Raw genomic sequence first — 13945 nt, 5'->3', positions numbered from 1 at the left:
ATCTGAGAGTTTTCTGCAGTTCAATTAGAAACGGTAATGTATTCCAATTTATCCTTTAGAGAACGCTATTTGTACAGTACCTGAAAGCGACAGACTTGAGTTCGCGGCTGTGAAGAGGCTTTGCCTCGTCCAGTGCGTGTGGTTGATCTGAACTGTTGTCTCTCTTTCACTTCCCCATCTCCCTCGCCACGTGTAAGCTAGCGAACTGGACAATGTCTAGTTAGCAAGCTTCCTGCCTTTCCTTCCCTCTCTATGCCGCTTCCAGTCGAAAGCGACGAATTAGTGCATCTGTGTGCTGAATATCTGCTACCATATGTTTCGTTTCGCACTTTGGTGAATTTCGTAGAGCAAGGACTGCTTCGCTGTAGCGCCGTCGAACCTCTATAGACACCACAGAGCTGCGGGAACTCGCCTCGGGATAGTGCGAACTGAGACAGCGGGATCCCGCGCCCAGTTCCTTCATTCAGAGCGTTTCTGGGGAGTCCGTCGGCCTCCTCACTTGGGATATAATCCGACGTGGCTGCAGGCATCCACTGAAACAATATATAGTGGCCCTGTCACTTTCACTGTCTTGTGCAATGCCGCAACCTGATGAAAGGTGAAGACATCCGCAGTGCCGCAACACCGTGTCACAAAGTGCATCCCCGTTTTTACGCGTCACCCCTTCAAAAAAGAGCATGAAGTACCGATGTCGTTGAAGAAGACCGATGCTAAACGGTTACAGCTAGCGCTCATACGGCATTCGGAGAAACTTAAGTATTTACAAGCACGCCTGTTTTTTCCCCAAGATTACTGTCGAGCCATGTGCGTGTGTTCTAAGTACATTATGCAGTGATCTTCCTTCCAACTGCACTCGATTGTGAATGTACATGTTGGCATACCTCTGCGCAACCAGAATATCCGTAGGTGAAATTCAGTTTACTCTGTCCGTTAGATAGCATTACACATCACGAATGTACAACATGCGATGTACAGCCGAGCGCAGCATTATCGCACGAGCATCTATGCGTCGATCGAACCGGTAAATGCGCCGTTGTAGGCTGCTTTTATGATTATTAATATTATTGCCGCCAGTATGCCCTACGTCATAAACAAAATGAAATGATAGAGGCCTGTCTCCTGGATGGTAGGCCAGGCTGTGCAGGTAGAATGCGCGGTGGAGGATGCTTTCCGAGGGACTGTGACGATCGAGGTAATTCATTCCCTCCCTCGTCCGCAGCTACCTGCAGCAGCCGTCAATCTCGCTGTGAACCAACGTACGAGGATGAGAACGAATAATTTCCGCCTCCACAACGCAATGAAGTTCGACATGGTGGAACTTCGCTATGGGTCAGTCACCGCTCGCGCAGTAACATTCATATCGCGCCACGGTGCCTATGCGCAATGGCTAACCTGCATCTTCTGGCTTCTGTATATACAAAGCCGTCGTAGTCCACAGCGGTTCTCAAGAACGGACGCGCCAGCCAATAATAGCAGCGAACGTATTAGTGATGGCGTTTGGCCAACGTTTGCTTTTACGAGTGGTGATCTTTGCGAAAACGGCCCCTGGAACTAGATTCACAGCTAAGTATATGCGGGTAGCATGTTCGGGATGTACAGCCTATCGCAAAAAGTAAGGGCTGGAGGGCCATTTCCGGCAGCGGCCGACTGGCCTTCACTTTCTTGCGCGATAGAATGTACACTTCAAGTTGCTTTCGAGGCTCACGTGCAGTTGTAACGTTGCTTTGTTTAAGCGCCTTCACGGAATGTGTTCCTCCTTGATTCCAGGTGTTTTCCTTTCTTCCTCTTTCAGGTCCGAGGGCTGTAAGGACGGCCCTTGTGACGCTGCTCTCGGGAAGACCATTGTGATCCGGTACGTGCTCAGTGACTTGTTAAGGCCTTTTCTAGCCGTGTGTTCCAAAACGATCATGGATAAGCCCGTGCATGAGAAAAGTATTGCCAACACCGAAGCGCACGAAGGAGCACGTCATTTTTCTTTGTCTTTATTTTGAAGTTGTTTGTATCCTTAAGCGACGCCAGCTATACTTATTTCTTGTGATGGCATCTACCCGCGAAAAAACAACGCATACGATACCTGACACAAATGGACGCCGTGTTCGCCCGCGCATAAGTATAACTGGTGTCTTTTATTACAGATTTCGTCGAAATTTATTTGCTTTTGTGCTAAAGTGGCCATGGCTGTGCACTGTTGAGCACCAGGTTGCGAGTGCTCTTATGGAGGCGGAATACAAAAACGGCCATGTGCGGATATTTGGATGCACGTTACAGAACTCCATGTGGTCGAAACTAATCCGGAGCCCTCCACTGAGCACAGCTGTAAGTGTGGGACGTTAAACCCCGTCAGTTATTATTACTACGTTTTCGTAGTTTCTTCCAGAATTAGGTTTGCGATGTGCTTTTTTAATGCTGAATCTCGTGCTTTACTGTGAGTACACGTTGCAAAGATGCCGAGTGATTCAGTAATTAGTTAAAGGCGCGTGCACATATTAAATTACTCGGGTGTGTGCTGCGTGGAAGTAAGTCGAATGAGTGAAGATGTTCACAACGTGAAGTAGGCGATCATTGCGTTCTCGCGAGCAGCATAATTTATAGAAAGATTTGCACTACTTGGAAGAGCGCGTACCGTGGCAAAGCGTGATTTACAGGGCGACAGAGTGTCCGTGTAGCCTTTGGAGACTGATGCCACTCGATGACGTTGCTTCGACTAGCAATAGATGTCTTGTGTACGCTTTCATGACGAAGCGAGTGGGAACTCCTCGCTTGTGCTCTAACGTTTTAGTTAACCTTTTCTCAGCCAGCTTGCCGGTGTCCGATCGCAATCGGGGACAAAACAAAGCCCTCTTACCGCTACTCGCACTGCCTTGAGTTTCATTGAGGCAAAACGACGTGTCGTTTTTCTTCTTTTCTTTTTTGCCGCAGACTTTATTGTGAAGTTATCGTAACAACTGAATAAGAATCACTTGCCGACAATCATGTTTTAATTCGTTGGCAACCGTTTTCTTCTTTTCCTTCCATTACACTTTGAACTTGAATTTGACGTAAGTTGGCAGCACAGACAATATGATTGGTGCAAAAGTAGCTGCAGTGCACTTGAGTGTATTACACTTACAGATGTGTAATGTCACACAGCCAGCGACGTAGCCAGGAATGTTTGTCCGGGGGGGGTGAACAATGCACGTAGACGGTTACCACGGCGACCGTCTCTTTATTAGGCTCATCGATATATTAGAGGCGGGCTCGAACGCTGGCCACTAAGCACACGTTCTGAGGGTGCGTAAAGGAGCTTTTGTAAATACGGGCTCTGAACTATTTGACAGTAATAGGGGATCCACCACAATTTACCGTTCCCTGGTTGTATCCTTCCTAGAGGCTGACAGAGCGCAATGCTGTTTAGCTTCGGTGACCTAACGAGAACTGCGGCGGATGTTCAGGATGACATGGCGGACGGGCCAACGGGATAGCACGGGATAAGAAACTAGGGTGCATGTTCGGGATTTATACATTACTCACTGTAAAATAATTTACACCGTTAAAGGGGAAAAGGGTGTAAATGTGTCTATAACTTACACCCTTAGCGTGTCAGTTGTATAAATCACACCCTAAGGGTGTGAGTTATAGACACATTTACACCATTTATCACTTTTAAGGGTATAACTTATTTTACAGTGTATCTACGATTAGCACTGACCTTTCAATGGCTCTAAGAAATAAAAATGAAGCTTCAAGATATGACATCAATGTTGCCTTTTAAGTCGCATTTTACGACTGTGGTACGTGCCAGTCTTCGTCTTCGTTCAGGGGATTTTGTGAGATGTTTGTACGAGGCATCTGGCGTTTAACCGACAAGCGCCGGCTCGTCGATAAGCGTACTGCGCAAGAAATCTCAACCGAATACAGATTTTTAGGCGCTGCCGCGCTATAAAAAGAGTTGCAAAAGGATGGAGGTGGGCTAGTTGGTAACGCATATTATTACAAACTTAGAGCGCTAAAAACACGAAAGACGTAGAGAAAGGAACACGCGCCACCACACACCACCGAGCGCGTGTGGTGTGTGTTTCTTTCTCTACGTCTTTCGTGTTTTTAGCGCTCTATGCTTTTATTAAAAAGAGTTGGCCAACATTGTCCGCTGACATATGTTAACGGTCGGCGGCCCTGCCGGTCCGCACGCACAAGCCTTCGGTAACATGTTTTCGAACTTGTGGCCAATCGCGGACGACTTGTTTGCAAATATTTGGGCTAGAACCATGTCATGTTGAAAAATAAAACATGTTGGAAACATAGCGGCGCCTTTCGAAGGGGGAGGCTCTCACTGTGGTAACTGTTTTACCGTCGAAGTCCGAAATGTTCTTTGTGCTCACACAATAACTGTATGAGCATGTCCTCACAGAAAAGAGAAGAAAAGAAAGAAAGAAAGAAAGAAAGAAAGAAAGAAAGAAAGAAAGAAAGAAAGAAAGAAAAGTAAGAAAGAAGGAAAGAAGGTATGCAGATCCTCGCACATTGTGGGAATCGATGTTATGCGAAGCATTTTGCAGGTAGCTGGCTATCCGGCACCGTTTGGGATTCTTTCAAGTGTTACCAGATGAACCAATGTGTTTGTGTAAAGGAAGGATGTGTGTTTGATTGACGCCTGTGTGTGTCCACAGAAGCAAGACGACACCGACGACGATAGTATGACGGCGATGGCGTTACGACATTTCTTTTTTTTTTTTTTTTACGCCGGGAAAGAGACGTTGCAACCTCTTCCGTTACGACGTGGGCCGATCCCGAAAGCGGTGCAATCTAACACGGCGCCTCAAACTGTTAGCTGTCATGAGGAAAGAATGGGAGAAATTAACGCGCTCCTGCTCGTGATGCAAGGGAAAGCGTGGTAAGCGAGTGGCAAGCCTGTAGGTGAATGGCAACAAGAGCGCGCATGCGCAAGCGCACTAGCGTGCGGTATGTGACGTGACCCGCGCTCCAATTGTTTCAAAGAGCTAGTTGGCGTTGGCATGAGCGAAACATGCGTGCAATTGTGGCGTAACAATTGGAGCATCGGGCTTGAATGCTCGGCGTCAGAGGTCCAATCTCACCATTGGGCACTTGAATGTTCTTTTTATAAAGCGAGGCGAGACAGGAGCCTACCTACCTACCGCAAAGTGCCTGGGATGAGCCAAAGAATGTTTCGCGTTAAACTAAATAAAACATTAGGAGACACAGTGACCGTAGAATGTGATTTCATAGAACAAGAGCGTGCCACGATTAGCAGCCCCAGCAGCGATACCTTGGGAACACATGTAGAAACTTGTGGAGGGCTGATAGATTGGTCCCGTCACTGGAACCCAATTAACAGGTATCGAGTGGCAAGAGATTCGACGTCGATAAAGCTAAAACCAGCTGTTGTAACTGGAATTTGAGAAGCATACTGCGAAAGGAAGAGAAGTGACGGCAAGCTTGAAGCAGTAAGTGATCAATTATTCCCAAGAAAAACCTCTTTGCGATGCACACAACGTCGTTCGTCAGCTACAGTATTGATTGTTGCGGCCAAGAAATAGATGTTGCAGATGCCACCACTTTCGGCGTCTGCTTGGCGCACGAAACCCGCAAGCATGCGCCATGGCGTGGTTGGCGGCTGCGCAGTGCCGCAGGGGCGCGGGTTCAGATCCCCTTTGGCGGAGGTGGGCAAATGTTATTTTTTATTATTTATTTATTCGCCACATAGCGGAGGTGAAGCTCAGCATGAGGAAGTGGCCTGATAAGGACGACGGCACGTAACGGAAAGGAAGGACATAGCAAATTGGGAATAGAGGCTTCAACTGCTGTCGCAATAATAGCGTCCGGTTCGCTACTTCGCGCTGGGGAAGGGGAAATACATAGAAAAGATGTCGATGGAAGCAGGAGGATGACAACTGTCCGGTAGGCGCATGCGCGCACAGAGGGCCATGCCAGTGGCGCAGCCAAAAATTTCGTTCGGGGTAGGCTCACGTTCGAGCTCGGCCTCCTCCTTACAGAATTTGTCGAGGGATCAAATACATGAATAATGACTGAATTGCCATTGCCAAAGATGCTGCAAAGGAATTCTCGGACGCTACACACTGTCAAGAGAAGTAATATATGTATTTTTTTTCATAAAAGCATATATTCGTATGTCCCACAAATTGTGGCAGAAATAAATGATATCAATGCTTCCATGTTTTTGTCTATTTAATAAGTAAAGAAAATATCACACGAACTTTAGAACTATATCCGTTCAAAACCAGCGAAGCAGTGCATGCCGCTGACATGATAAATGTAAAGGCCGTCAAATGAACAAGTTGAGGACAAATATTTTAATGAAACTTTGCAATTCAAGAACCTTGTTTACATTTTTGTACATATGCAACGGCCAGGGAAAAATCTCAATGACGCTATCCTTCGTTCCAGTGTATTGCGCAGGAGTAGCTGTCACCGCTCGTGTGTTGTAAGTGCACCGAAATTATAGTCGCAACAGAGATCACATATAAAAAGCAGGAGTTCTTCAAAATATACACTAGAAATGTGAAGATACAATGGAACACACAAATTCGAAGATAAAGTTTGATAAAGGGCGAAAAAGTGTCACTGGAAAGAAAGTTCACTGCAAGTATCCGCAAAATCTCGCAACAAGATATACGTATGTGTCCAATAAATATACGTATCTAAGGAAAAGTCACTGTATGCAGGGTGTTCCAGCTAAACTTAGCCAGAGTTTAAAAATTTGTCGATGCACTCTAAGACGACGCTACGAAATGCATGTTCTTCACTTTTGTATGTAGTGTGTCACGCTATATTTTGTATTTTGCTTAATTAAATTCTTAGTCAAGATTAACTAACCAACTTCTGAAGCAACGAAGCTAGGAAAAAATTCCAATTTGAAAGTTGCAGAGCGGTTTGCAAAACATCCGAATAAACAGTTTGTCTTTCTATCTATTAGGTATTAGTGTATTTCAACTTACTGATGATGCCTGCAAAATACAAAACAACCCGTGACATGCCCGCTTGCGCGTCGTGATTGCAGTGTTCCCAAACGTTCCGCGCACAAGCAGCCATAGGCGCGCTGCCGCTTAAAAGGCGAAGGGCAGCGACGTAGGCGTTGGCTGTCCCATTTACGCCAGCGATGTGCTTCCCTCGCGACAGTTCGTTATAGCGATAAGCAAACGCAGCGGTTATCGCTTGCGCTTCCGGAAGCAACAAGTTCGTCACTTCGCATAGCTGTAAGAAAATTGAACATCCCTAAATAAAAAAAACTCAGTTTTCAGAAGGCTGAAACTCGCCCAATACGTTGCGCGTTTTCCAAACCACGACGACCCACACGGCTTACCATTCATTTTACAACTCTGTACCACGGAGAAACTTTAGGAGGAGACGGTACATTTCTCTCCTAAAATCTAATGTCCTCGCGGGAACAAAATATCTCTTGCATTTGAGTGTGGAGTGGGGTGCCGACTTGCGCTTCAGTCCATCTATTAGTATTTTACGTTCTGCTTTAAATTCAGAACACTTTATTATGTAATGTTCGATGTCACTGAAAGCTTGACAATGCACACACGACGATGACGGGCCAAGTCCTGTCTTGCACCGCCAAGCTGGAGCTTGCGCTGACCCTGTGCGGATGAGATATAGGAGAGCGGCATCAGTTCTGCTAGGTACATTAACCACACAATTTTGATGTGGTGGAGACCACAACGAACGGAAGCGACTTAAAATGGCCTTCTTCGTGTCTCTTTTTGCGTTTTGGGGGGCCTTCTTCGTGGGCTTGAATTACAGCTCTTTGCGCGCCAGACTGTCAGCGGCCTCGCTGCCTGCTACGCCGATATGGGAAGGTACTCACTGGAACACGATGGTAGGTACGGCTTTCTGCAATGATTTAACAGCGTGTATTGCACGCTGAATGTAGTTGTCAAAGGGAAACCCGCACAGTAATAGTTACAGCACAGCCTTGCTGTCTGACCTTATAACTTGAAATACCGCGAAGAATCCATTAAAACTTATGTTCCTTGTATAGAAACCACCACAGTGCTACGTTAGAAGTATGAGATGAAAAATAAACGCACCGATGGAGTTCTCAAATCAAGCGACTAACTTTCCTTCCGAAACAGCAGCATTGTCCGGTCCTCCTTTATTCGAGCTATGTAGCGGAACGCATGCCCTCGGCGATACATTTATTCAGGCTGAGCTCAACGCCGTCATTGAAGGCAAGAATGCAGTCACTCGTATCTTTGTTGAAACAATATTCTGTATTAGCTCTTCAAGAACTTGGAAGGAGGCTCTGTTGTCACTTTCCGTCAAGCGATGAACCAGGTATGGGCCGATGGTATCATTCCGCATGAGCACCGATGGCAATTTGCGAAAGCTTTCAAGAGACCAACACATTTGCAGGCCCTCCGGTTCATTTATCCGATTTCGACGATGTGCAAGATCAATTAGCGGGTGCTGGCCAATTGTCTTGAATAGTGGCTCGAACGTCATGAAGAGTGTCGTGTGACTCAAAAACGTTTTAGAGGGAACTTTATTCAGTTCTGGCAGACAAAGTGCAGCATGCATCGTTTTAACCATATTGTGCGGACCGTGGTTGCTACGGATATTGTCAAGACATACGGCCACATCCAGTACGAGACGATTCTGGGTAACATGAAAAGTCTTTGCCTGACACCTCAAGTGGCGAAATCTGGACCTTCATCCCAGCTCTACGTATATGTGGAGGGACAAGAAGTCGGATATTTTGCATATAACCGTGGAGTACCGCAAGTTTATGTGCTGGCATTGCTTTCCTTCTTCTGGCATGGAAACTTCGCGAAATACCCTTGTAATATTCGCTTTCGCACTGTCACGCTTGCACGTCGCACTGTGGTCCATTCACGGAGACCTGGAAACGCCTGACCGTGTAACCTGGAAATCTTAGATGTCCTCCTTGAATGCGCACGAGCTACGGCCCTCCAAAGCGCAATTTCAACTTAAGATCGACCCACAATTATATCATAAACATAAAAAGTGCTGTTACTTGGACTTGGCGTCCCTAAGTATGTATCCGGTGCCTCATAGCTTCAGAAGGTCCGCAAAACGTCGGCAACGACTCTGCACGTGATGCGCAAAATTGCACGGAGTGGCTCGCCGCCTCATGCGTTCAGTCCTCCAACCATGCGATGTCCACTAGGCGTATTTCACCAACTTACTACTTGGCACTGAGCGATTATATAAGCGATAATTAGAGACACGGTGAGACCTATCAGAGTTTTCTCGCCCTGCACAGATTCCGATTTTGCAAAAGCCTCCACACTCAGATCAGTACTACCTCGGTTAGTATTTAACTAACTACACTGTAAAAATGTTTACATCCTTAAGAGTCTTCTCTTGTCGCACTGGTAACACCCTTAAGGATGTAAACATTTTTAGTGTATATTTTCATTGAAGGGCCTCCTTTGACCGTGACACAGAATGGCATTGTCTTGTGGCCCTACATGTGTTTTACCACAAATAAATGAACGCAATTTTGCCTATGTGACCTGCAATGTTATACAGCTGCTACTATTGATCCTAACGGCCATCGCATGATGTACACAGAAATAGAGGGTTTCTCACCAAAATGACAGATATATTTTGTAAGCCCAAGCCATCCTAGAATTAAGCACACACGAAGCTACACCACCGAAACTCCGCATTCAATATTACTGAGCTACAATCCATATATAATAGAGAGTTTTAGGTATTGCGCGCCAAAGTTAGGCAACGCAAACCGCCGGGCGTACAACAAGATCCAAGAAGGTACACAAAATTACCCCAAAGGAGTACTAAAGAACGCAATCAGAGCGTGGCGCTTTGGGTGTGCGAAGGTCTCTTTGGGTACCCAAAGCCATTTACGTACCAAAAATCTGAAATTCCCTAATAATATACGAACTGCGGCTTTACATCACGAACTACGGACGCCTCTCTAGACTGTTTCGTGTAACAGATTAACACGCGTGGTTTCGTCTGAACACCTGACTAACCGGAAAACCTTCGTCGACGGAACCACTGATGGCGTCAGAATTACACCAGGAACAATTATACTCGTTGAAGCTGTACAGCATTGCGAGTTCGCGAGCCAACTCACAGTTCTGGGGCACCTTAAAGATACCCAGATGCTCAAAATTAATCCGGAGTCCCCCACTACGGCGTGCCTCATAATCAAGTCGTGGTTTTGGCACGCAAAACTCCAGAATTCATCCAACTCGCAGCTCTACCAAGGGGTCAGCGTGTGCCTAATGCAGCAGTACCTTGACCTTACGGCCGTTAATCAGCCATGACGGACGGTTTCGGGAAGGAAATCGCCTGCAGCAGCTTGAAGTCCTGGAGCAGTTGAATAATCCAATGTTGCTCCCCTCAAATCGCCGTTCTTTTGGTTGACGCAACGTACATGTGTCTTCTACATGACGTCTGCAGTGGTTTCGTCTCAAATTTGCCGGGGCAACATTGTTGCTAAAGGAACGTATCGGCGAGAGAGCTTTGTTTGAAGTCATCCAAGTTGATTTCTGCGGGCTGCTTCACTGCCTTAATATAGGGTCACCCTCGGCTACAAAGGTGTGGATTGTATACTTCCTATGTGCTGTAGTGACTGCAGTATTATATCTGAAGAGTGGACCTCAAACTTTACAGCGCAAGCATTGCTGCCCGCCTTTCGCCGCTTCGCAGCCCGACTCGTGATTCGTTTGATTGTATGCTCCGACAAACCGAAGACGTGCCCCTACATAGTGCCAAACAACTACACTTCCCCTTGAAGCCTGTTCAGAACTATGCAAGTTCCTGCGAATCCATTGGCGGTTCATCACAGAATGTTCACCGTAGTTGTTCTGTTTTGGCGAAGAACTGCTTGGACGGGACAGATTTATTTATTTATTTATTTATTTATTTATTTATTTATTTATTTATTATACCCTCAGGGCCAAAGGCATTACAGAGGGGAGTGGGTAATATAGGTTACAAAGATATCAATACAATACAGTGAATTTTGTTAGAACATTTTTTCAACGTTCTCCAAAATAAACAAAGGTTGTTAGTGCATCGCGAAATCGTTGGTTATCTTCAATGGCTGCAATATCAGGAGGGAGGCAGTTCCATTCGACAGATGTCTGGGGAAGGTATGACTGAAAAAAAGCTTTAGTATTGCATTTTTTGATGCCAACCTTGTGCCAATGATCAATGCGATGGGAGATGTATTCCGGTGGTGAAATAACATCGTCGTGTAGCGTGACGTGATGACGTGATATACCTTGTGGAAAAGAGTTAGGGGACTGAGTTTCCGGCGAGCTTTTAAGGGTTGGAGAGAAAGGTTAGTTTTCACAGCTGTGATACTTGCGGTACGGTTGTAGTTTGAAAAGATGAAACGAACGGAGTTATTTTGGATAAGTTCGACAGAAGATACAAGATATTCATGCCCAGGGTCCCATATAGATGACGCGTATTCAAGTTTAGGTCGTATTAGTTTTTCATAAAGTAGGAGTTTTAAGGACGATGGAGCAGCAGAGAAGTTGCGACGCAAATACCCTAACATGCGATTAGCGTTATTAGTAACGTATTCAGTGTGAGCATTCCATGTTAAGTTTCGTGATGTATGTATGCCTAGATACTTATATGATGCAACGGAATTAAGAGGAATGCCATTAATACAATAAGAAGGGGAAGTGTTAGAGCAGCGAGAAACGCGCGTGAACTTGCATTTGTTAATATTTAATTCAATTTTCCACATTTTGCACCAGTTAGACCAAATTAGGATCGGTCTGGAGAGTGTTAATGTCGTTGAGGTTACGTATTTCTCGGCATGGCAGATCTTTCTTTATTTTGACTGAAGACGGACCAACGCAGCCTAGCTATACCAGTCGTGGTGTACCGCGAGGCGGAATACTCAGCCCTACCCTTTTTAACCTCGTTCGTGCTCGTTGATCTCGCTGATTCGTTACCCCAAACCGTTCAGCTCTCCGTATATGCAGACGACATTTGCATATGGGCTTCAGGCGTGACACGTGTACAAGTCCGCGCACGACTTCAGAAAGCCTCAACAGCTGTGTTAACATACCTAAGAAGACAAGGCCTGGAGCTTTCCGCTTACAAATGTGCGCTCGTTGTTTTTACTCGCAAAGCGGTGGGCCCGTATGCTTTGCGGATTAATGACCAAATTATGCGATATAGACGAACGCACCGATTTCTTGGCGTCATCATTGATAGAGACTTGTCTTGGAGCCCTCACATCTCGTACATGACAAAGCGTTTGGCCGCCATTGTGGACCTTCTCGCGTTTCTCGGCGAGAAGTCCTGGGGCGCAACAGTACCGTCAATGTTGCAACTATATAAAGCACTGCTTTTGGGCTTCCTGCGGTACAGCTTACCTGTACTAGGAAATACTTGCACTACGAATATCCGCAAGCTCCAGAGCGTGCAAGCCCAAGCACTCAGGACTTGTCTCGGTCTCCCCAAAACTATGTCATCCATTGCCACAGTGGCCATAGCCAGAGACGCTCCTTTGACAGTCTACATTGATACAGATGTCCTGAGAGCATACATCCGACACCTGACTCGGATTCCCTCCCACTATCTTGCTTGCTTGCCAACAAAAAGGCCACTTTCAACTTTTGCCAAAACTATTGTAAGACATCAGTCCTACTTGCCATCAGAACTTACGCCCGCTACACGATTATCAGATCCATTGTGGTGTCTGCACCGGCCAGAAATGCAACTGACAATTCCAGGAATCAGAAAGAAAGCTGGAGCGCCATTGCAAGCTTTGAAACAAGCAACTTTGGAGCACATTCACAACGTGCACAGATTCCGGCAACATGTATGCACAGATGGTTCAGTAAAACTCAACAGCTCTGCTGCTGCAGCCATCATCCCGGCAAAATCTGAGGAAATCAAATTAAGAACTTCGTGTGTGACCACATCGACGGGTGCAGAACTTGCGGCACTCCGTGCTGCACTTGATTTCATTAAGCAGAAGCCACCGCAACAATGGACAGTCTTTAGTGACTCCAAGGCAGCCCTTCAGTGCATACGAAGCCCAATGCGCCGCGGACCCGATGAACAACTGGCCTCAGAAATTCGGCACATATATCATCAAAGCCATGAGGAGGGACAACATAATCTTTCAGTGGCTTCCAGGACATTGTAACATCAGCGGGAATGACCACGCCGACGAAGCCGCCCGATCTGCACATGAAAGTGGTCAACGAGTCTTCATTCCGCTTTCGCGAACAGACGCTGCGGCTGGGCTGCGATTGATGTCCCGTGATTGTTCTTTGCCCCTGTGAGACTCAAATATCTTCACCATGTGTCGGTTGCGTTCGTTGTCTCCAGACATACGGATGCACCTCCCGCCTGGGTTACCACGACGTGAACAGACCATGCTCTACCGTCTGTGGCTAGGCGTTGCCTTTACGAACTCATATGCTTTCCTCATTGAATGGCCAACAGCCCCACGTGCGACACATGCGACATCGACGAGACGCTCGCACATATTATCTGTGTCTGCCCGCGATATAGTGCTCAGAGACAAATGATGTGCAGAGTACTGGACCAGTTGGACAATCGTCCACTATCAGAACTAAAAGCTTTATAGGCCAATGCTCCGAAAGAACATCCGCGTTGAAGGCCTTACTCGCGTTATTAAGGTTCCTGCGGTCTACGGGGCTTCACGACAGACTCTAAGAATGCCGCCCCCTACCACTCTGTAGCGTACGCGCTTTGTTCGTGCTTGTCTCTCTTTCTATCTCCCCCTTCCACTCTGTTTCTCTTTTTATTCCCCTTAACACTTCCATCTGCGCAGGGTAGCTAACCGGAACTACCTCTGGTTAACCTCCCTGCCTTTCTTTGCATTATCTTATCTCTCTCGCTACACAGTCGTCAGCAAAAAGTGGATGGCGGGAGATTGTGGTGGAGGGAAGGTCATTAATATAAATTAAAGATAGAAGTTGTCCGAGGACGG

At 46.4% G+C, this 13945-nt stretch overlaps 1 protein-coding gene across 2 annotated transcripts in view; it reads left to right on the top strand.

Annotated features, from left to right (window-relative positions):
- Window positions 1-13945, top strand: part of LOC126547694 (E3 ubiquitin-protein ligase MARCHF8-like) — a 256251-nt gene that overhangs the window by 180133 nt on the left and 62173 nt on the right. For both annotated transcript variants that reach the window (XM_050195641.2, XM_050195642.2), the window contains exons 2-3: window positions 1793-1852; window positions 2136-2316. In XM_050195641.2, the coding sequence (XP_050051598.1) occupies window positions 1793-1852; window positions 2136-2316 (241 nt within the window). The remainder of the gene's footprint in view (window positions 1-1792; window positions 1853-2135; window positions 2317-13945) is intronic.

The sequence above is a fragment of the Dermacentor andersoni genome, chromosome 1 (genome assembly GCF_023375885.2).
Source record: "Dermacentor andersoni chromosome 1, qqDerAnde1_hic_scaffold, whole genome shotgun sequence".
In the NCBI taxonomy this organism is placed as follows: domain Eukaryota; kingdom Metazoa; phylum Arthropoda; class Arachnida; order Ixodida; family Ixodidae; genus Dermacentor; species Dermacentor andersoni.
Note: the sequence above shows the minus strand (reverse complement) of the source record. Positions and strands in the feature narration are given on the sequence as shown.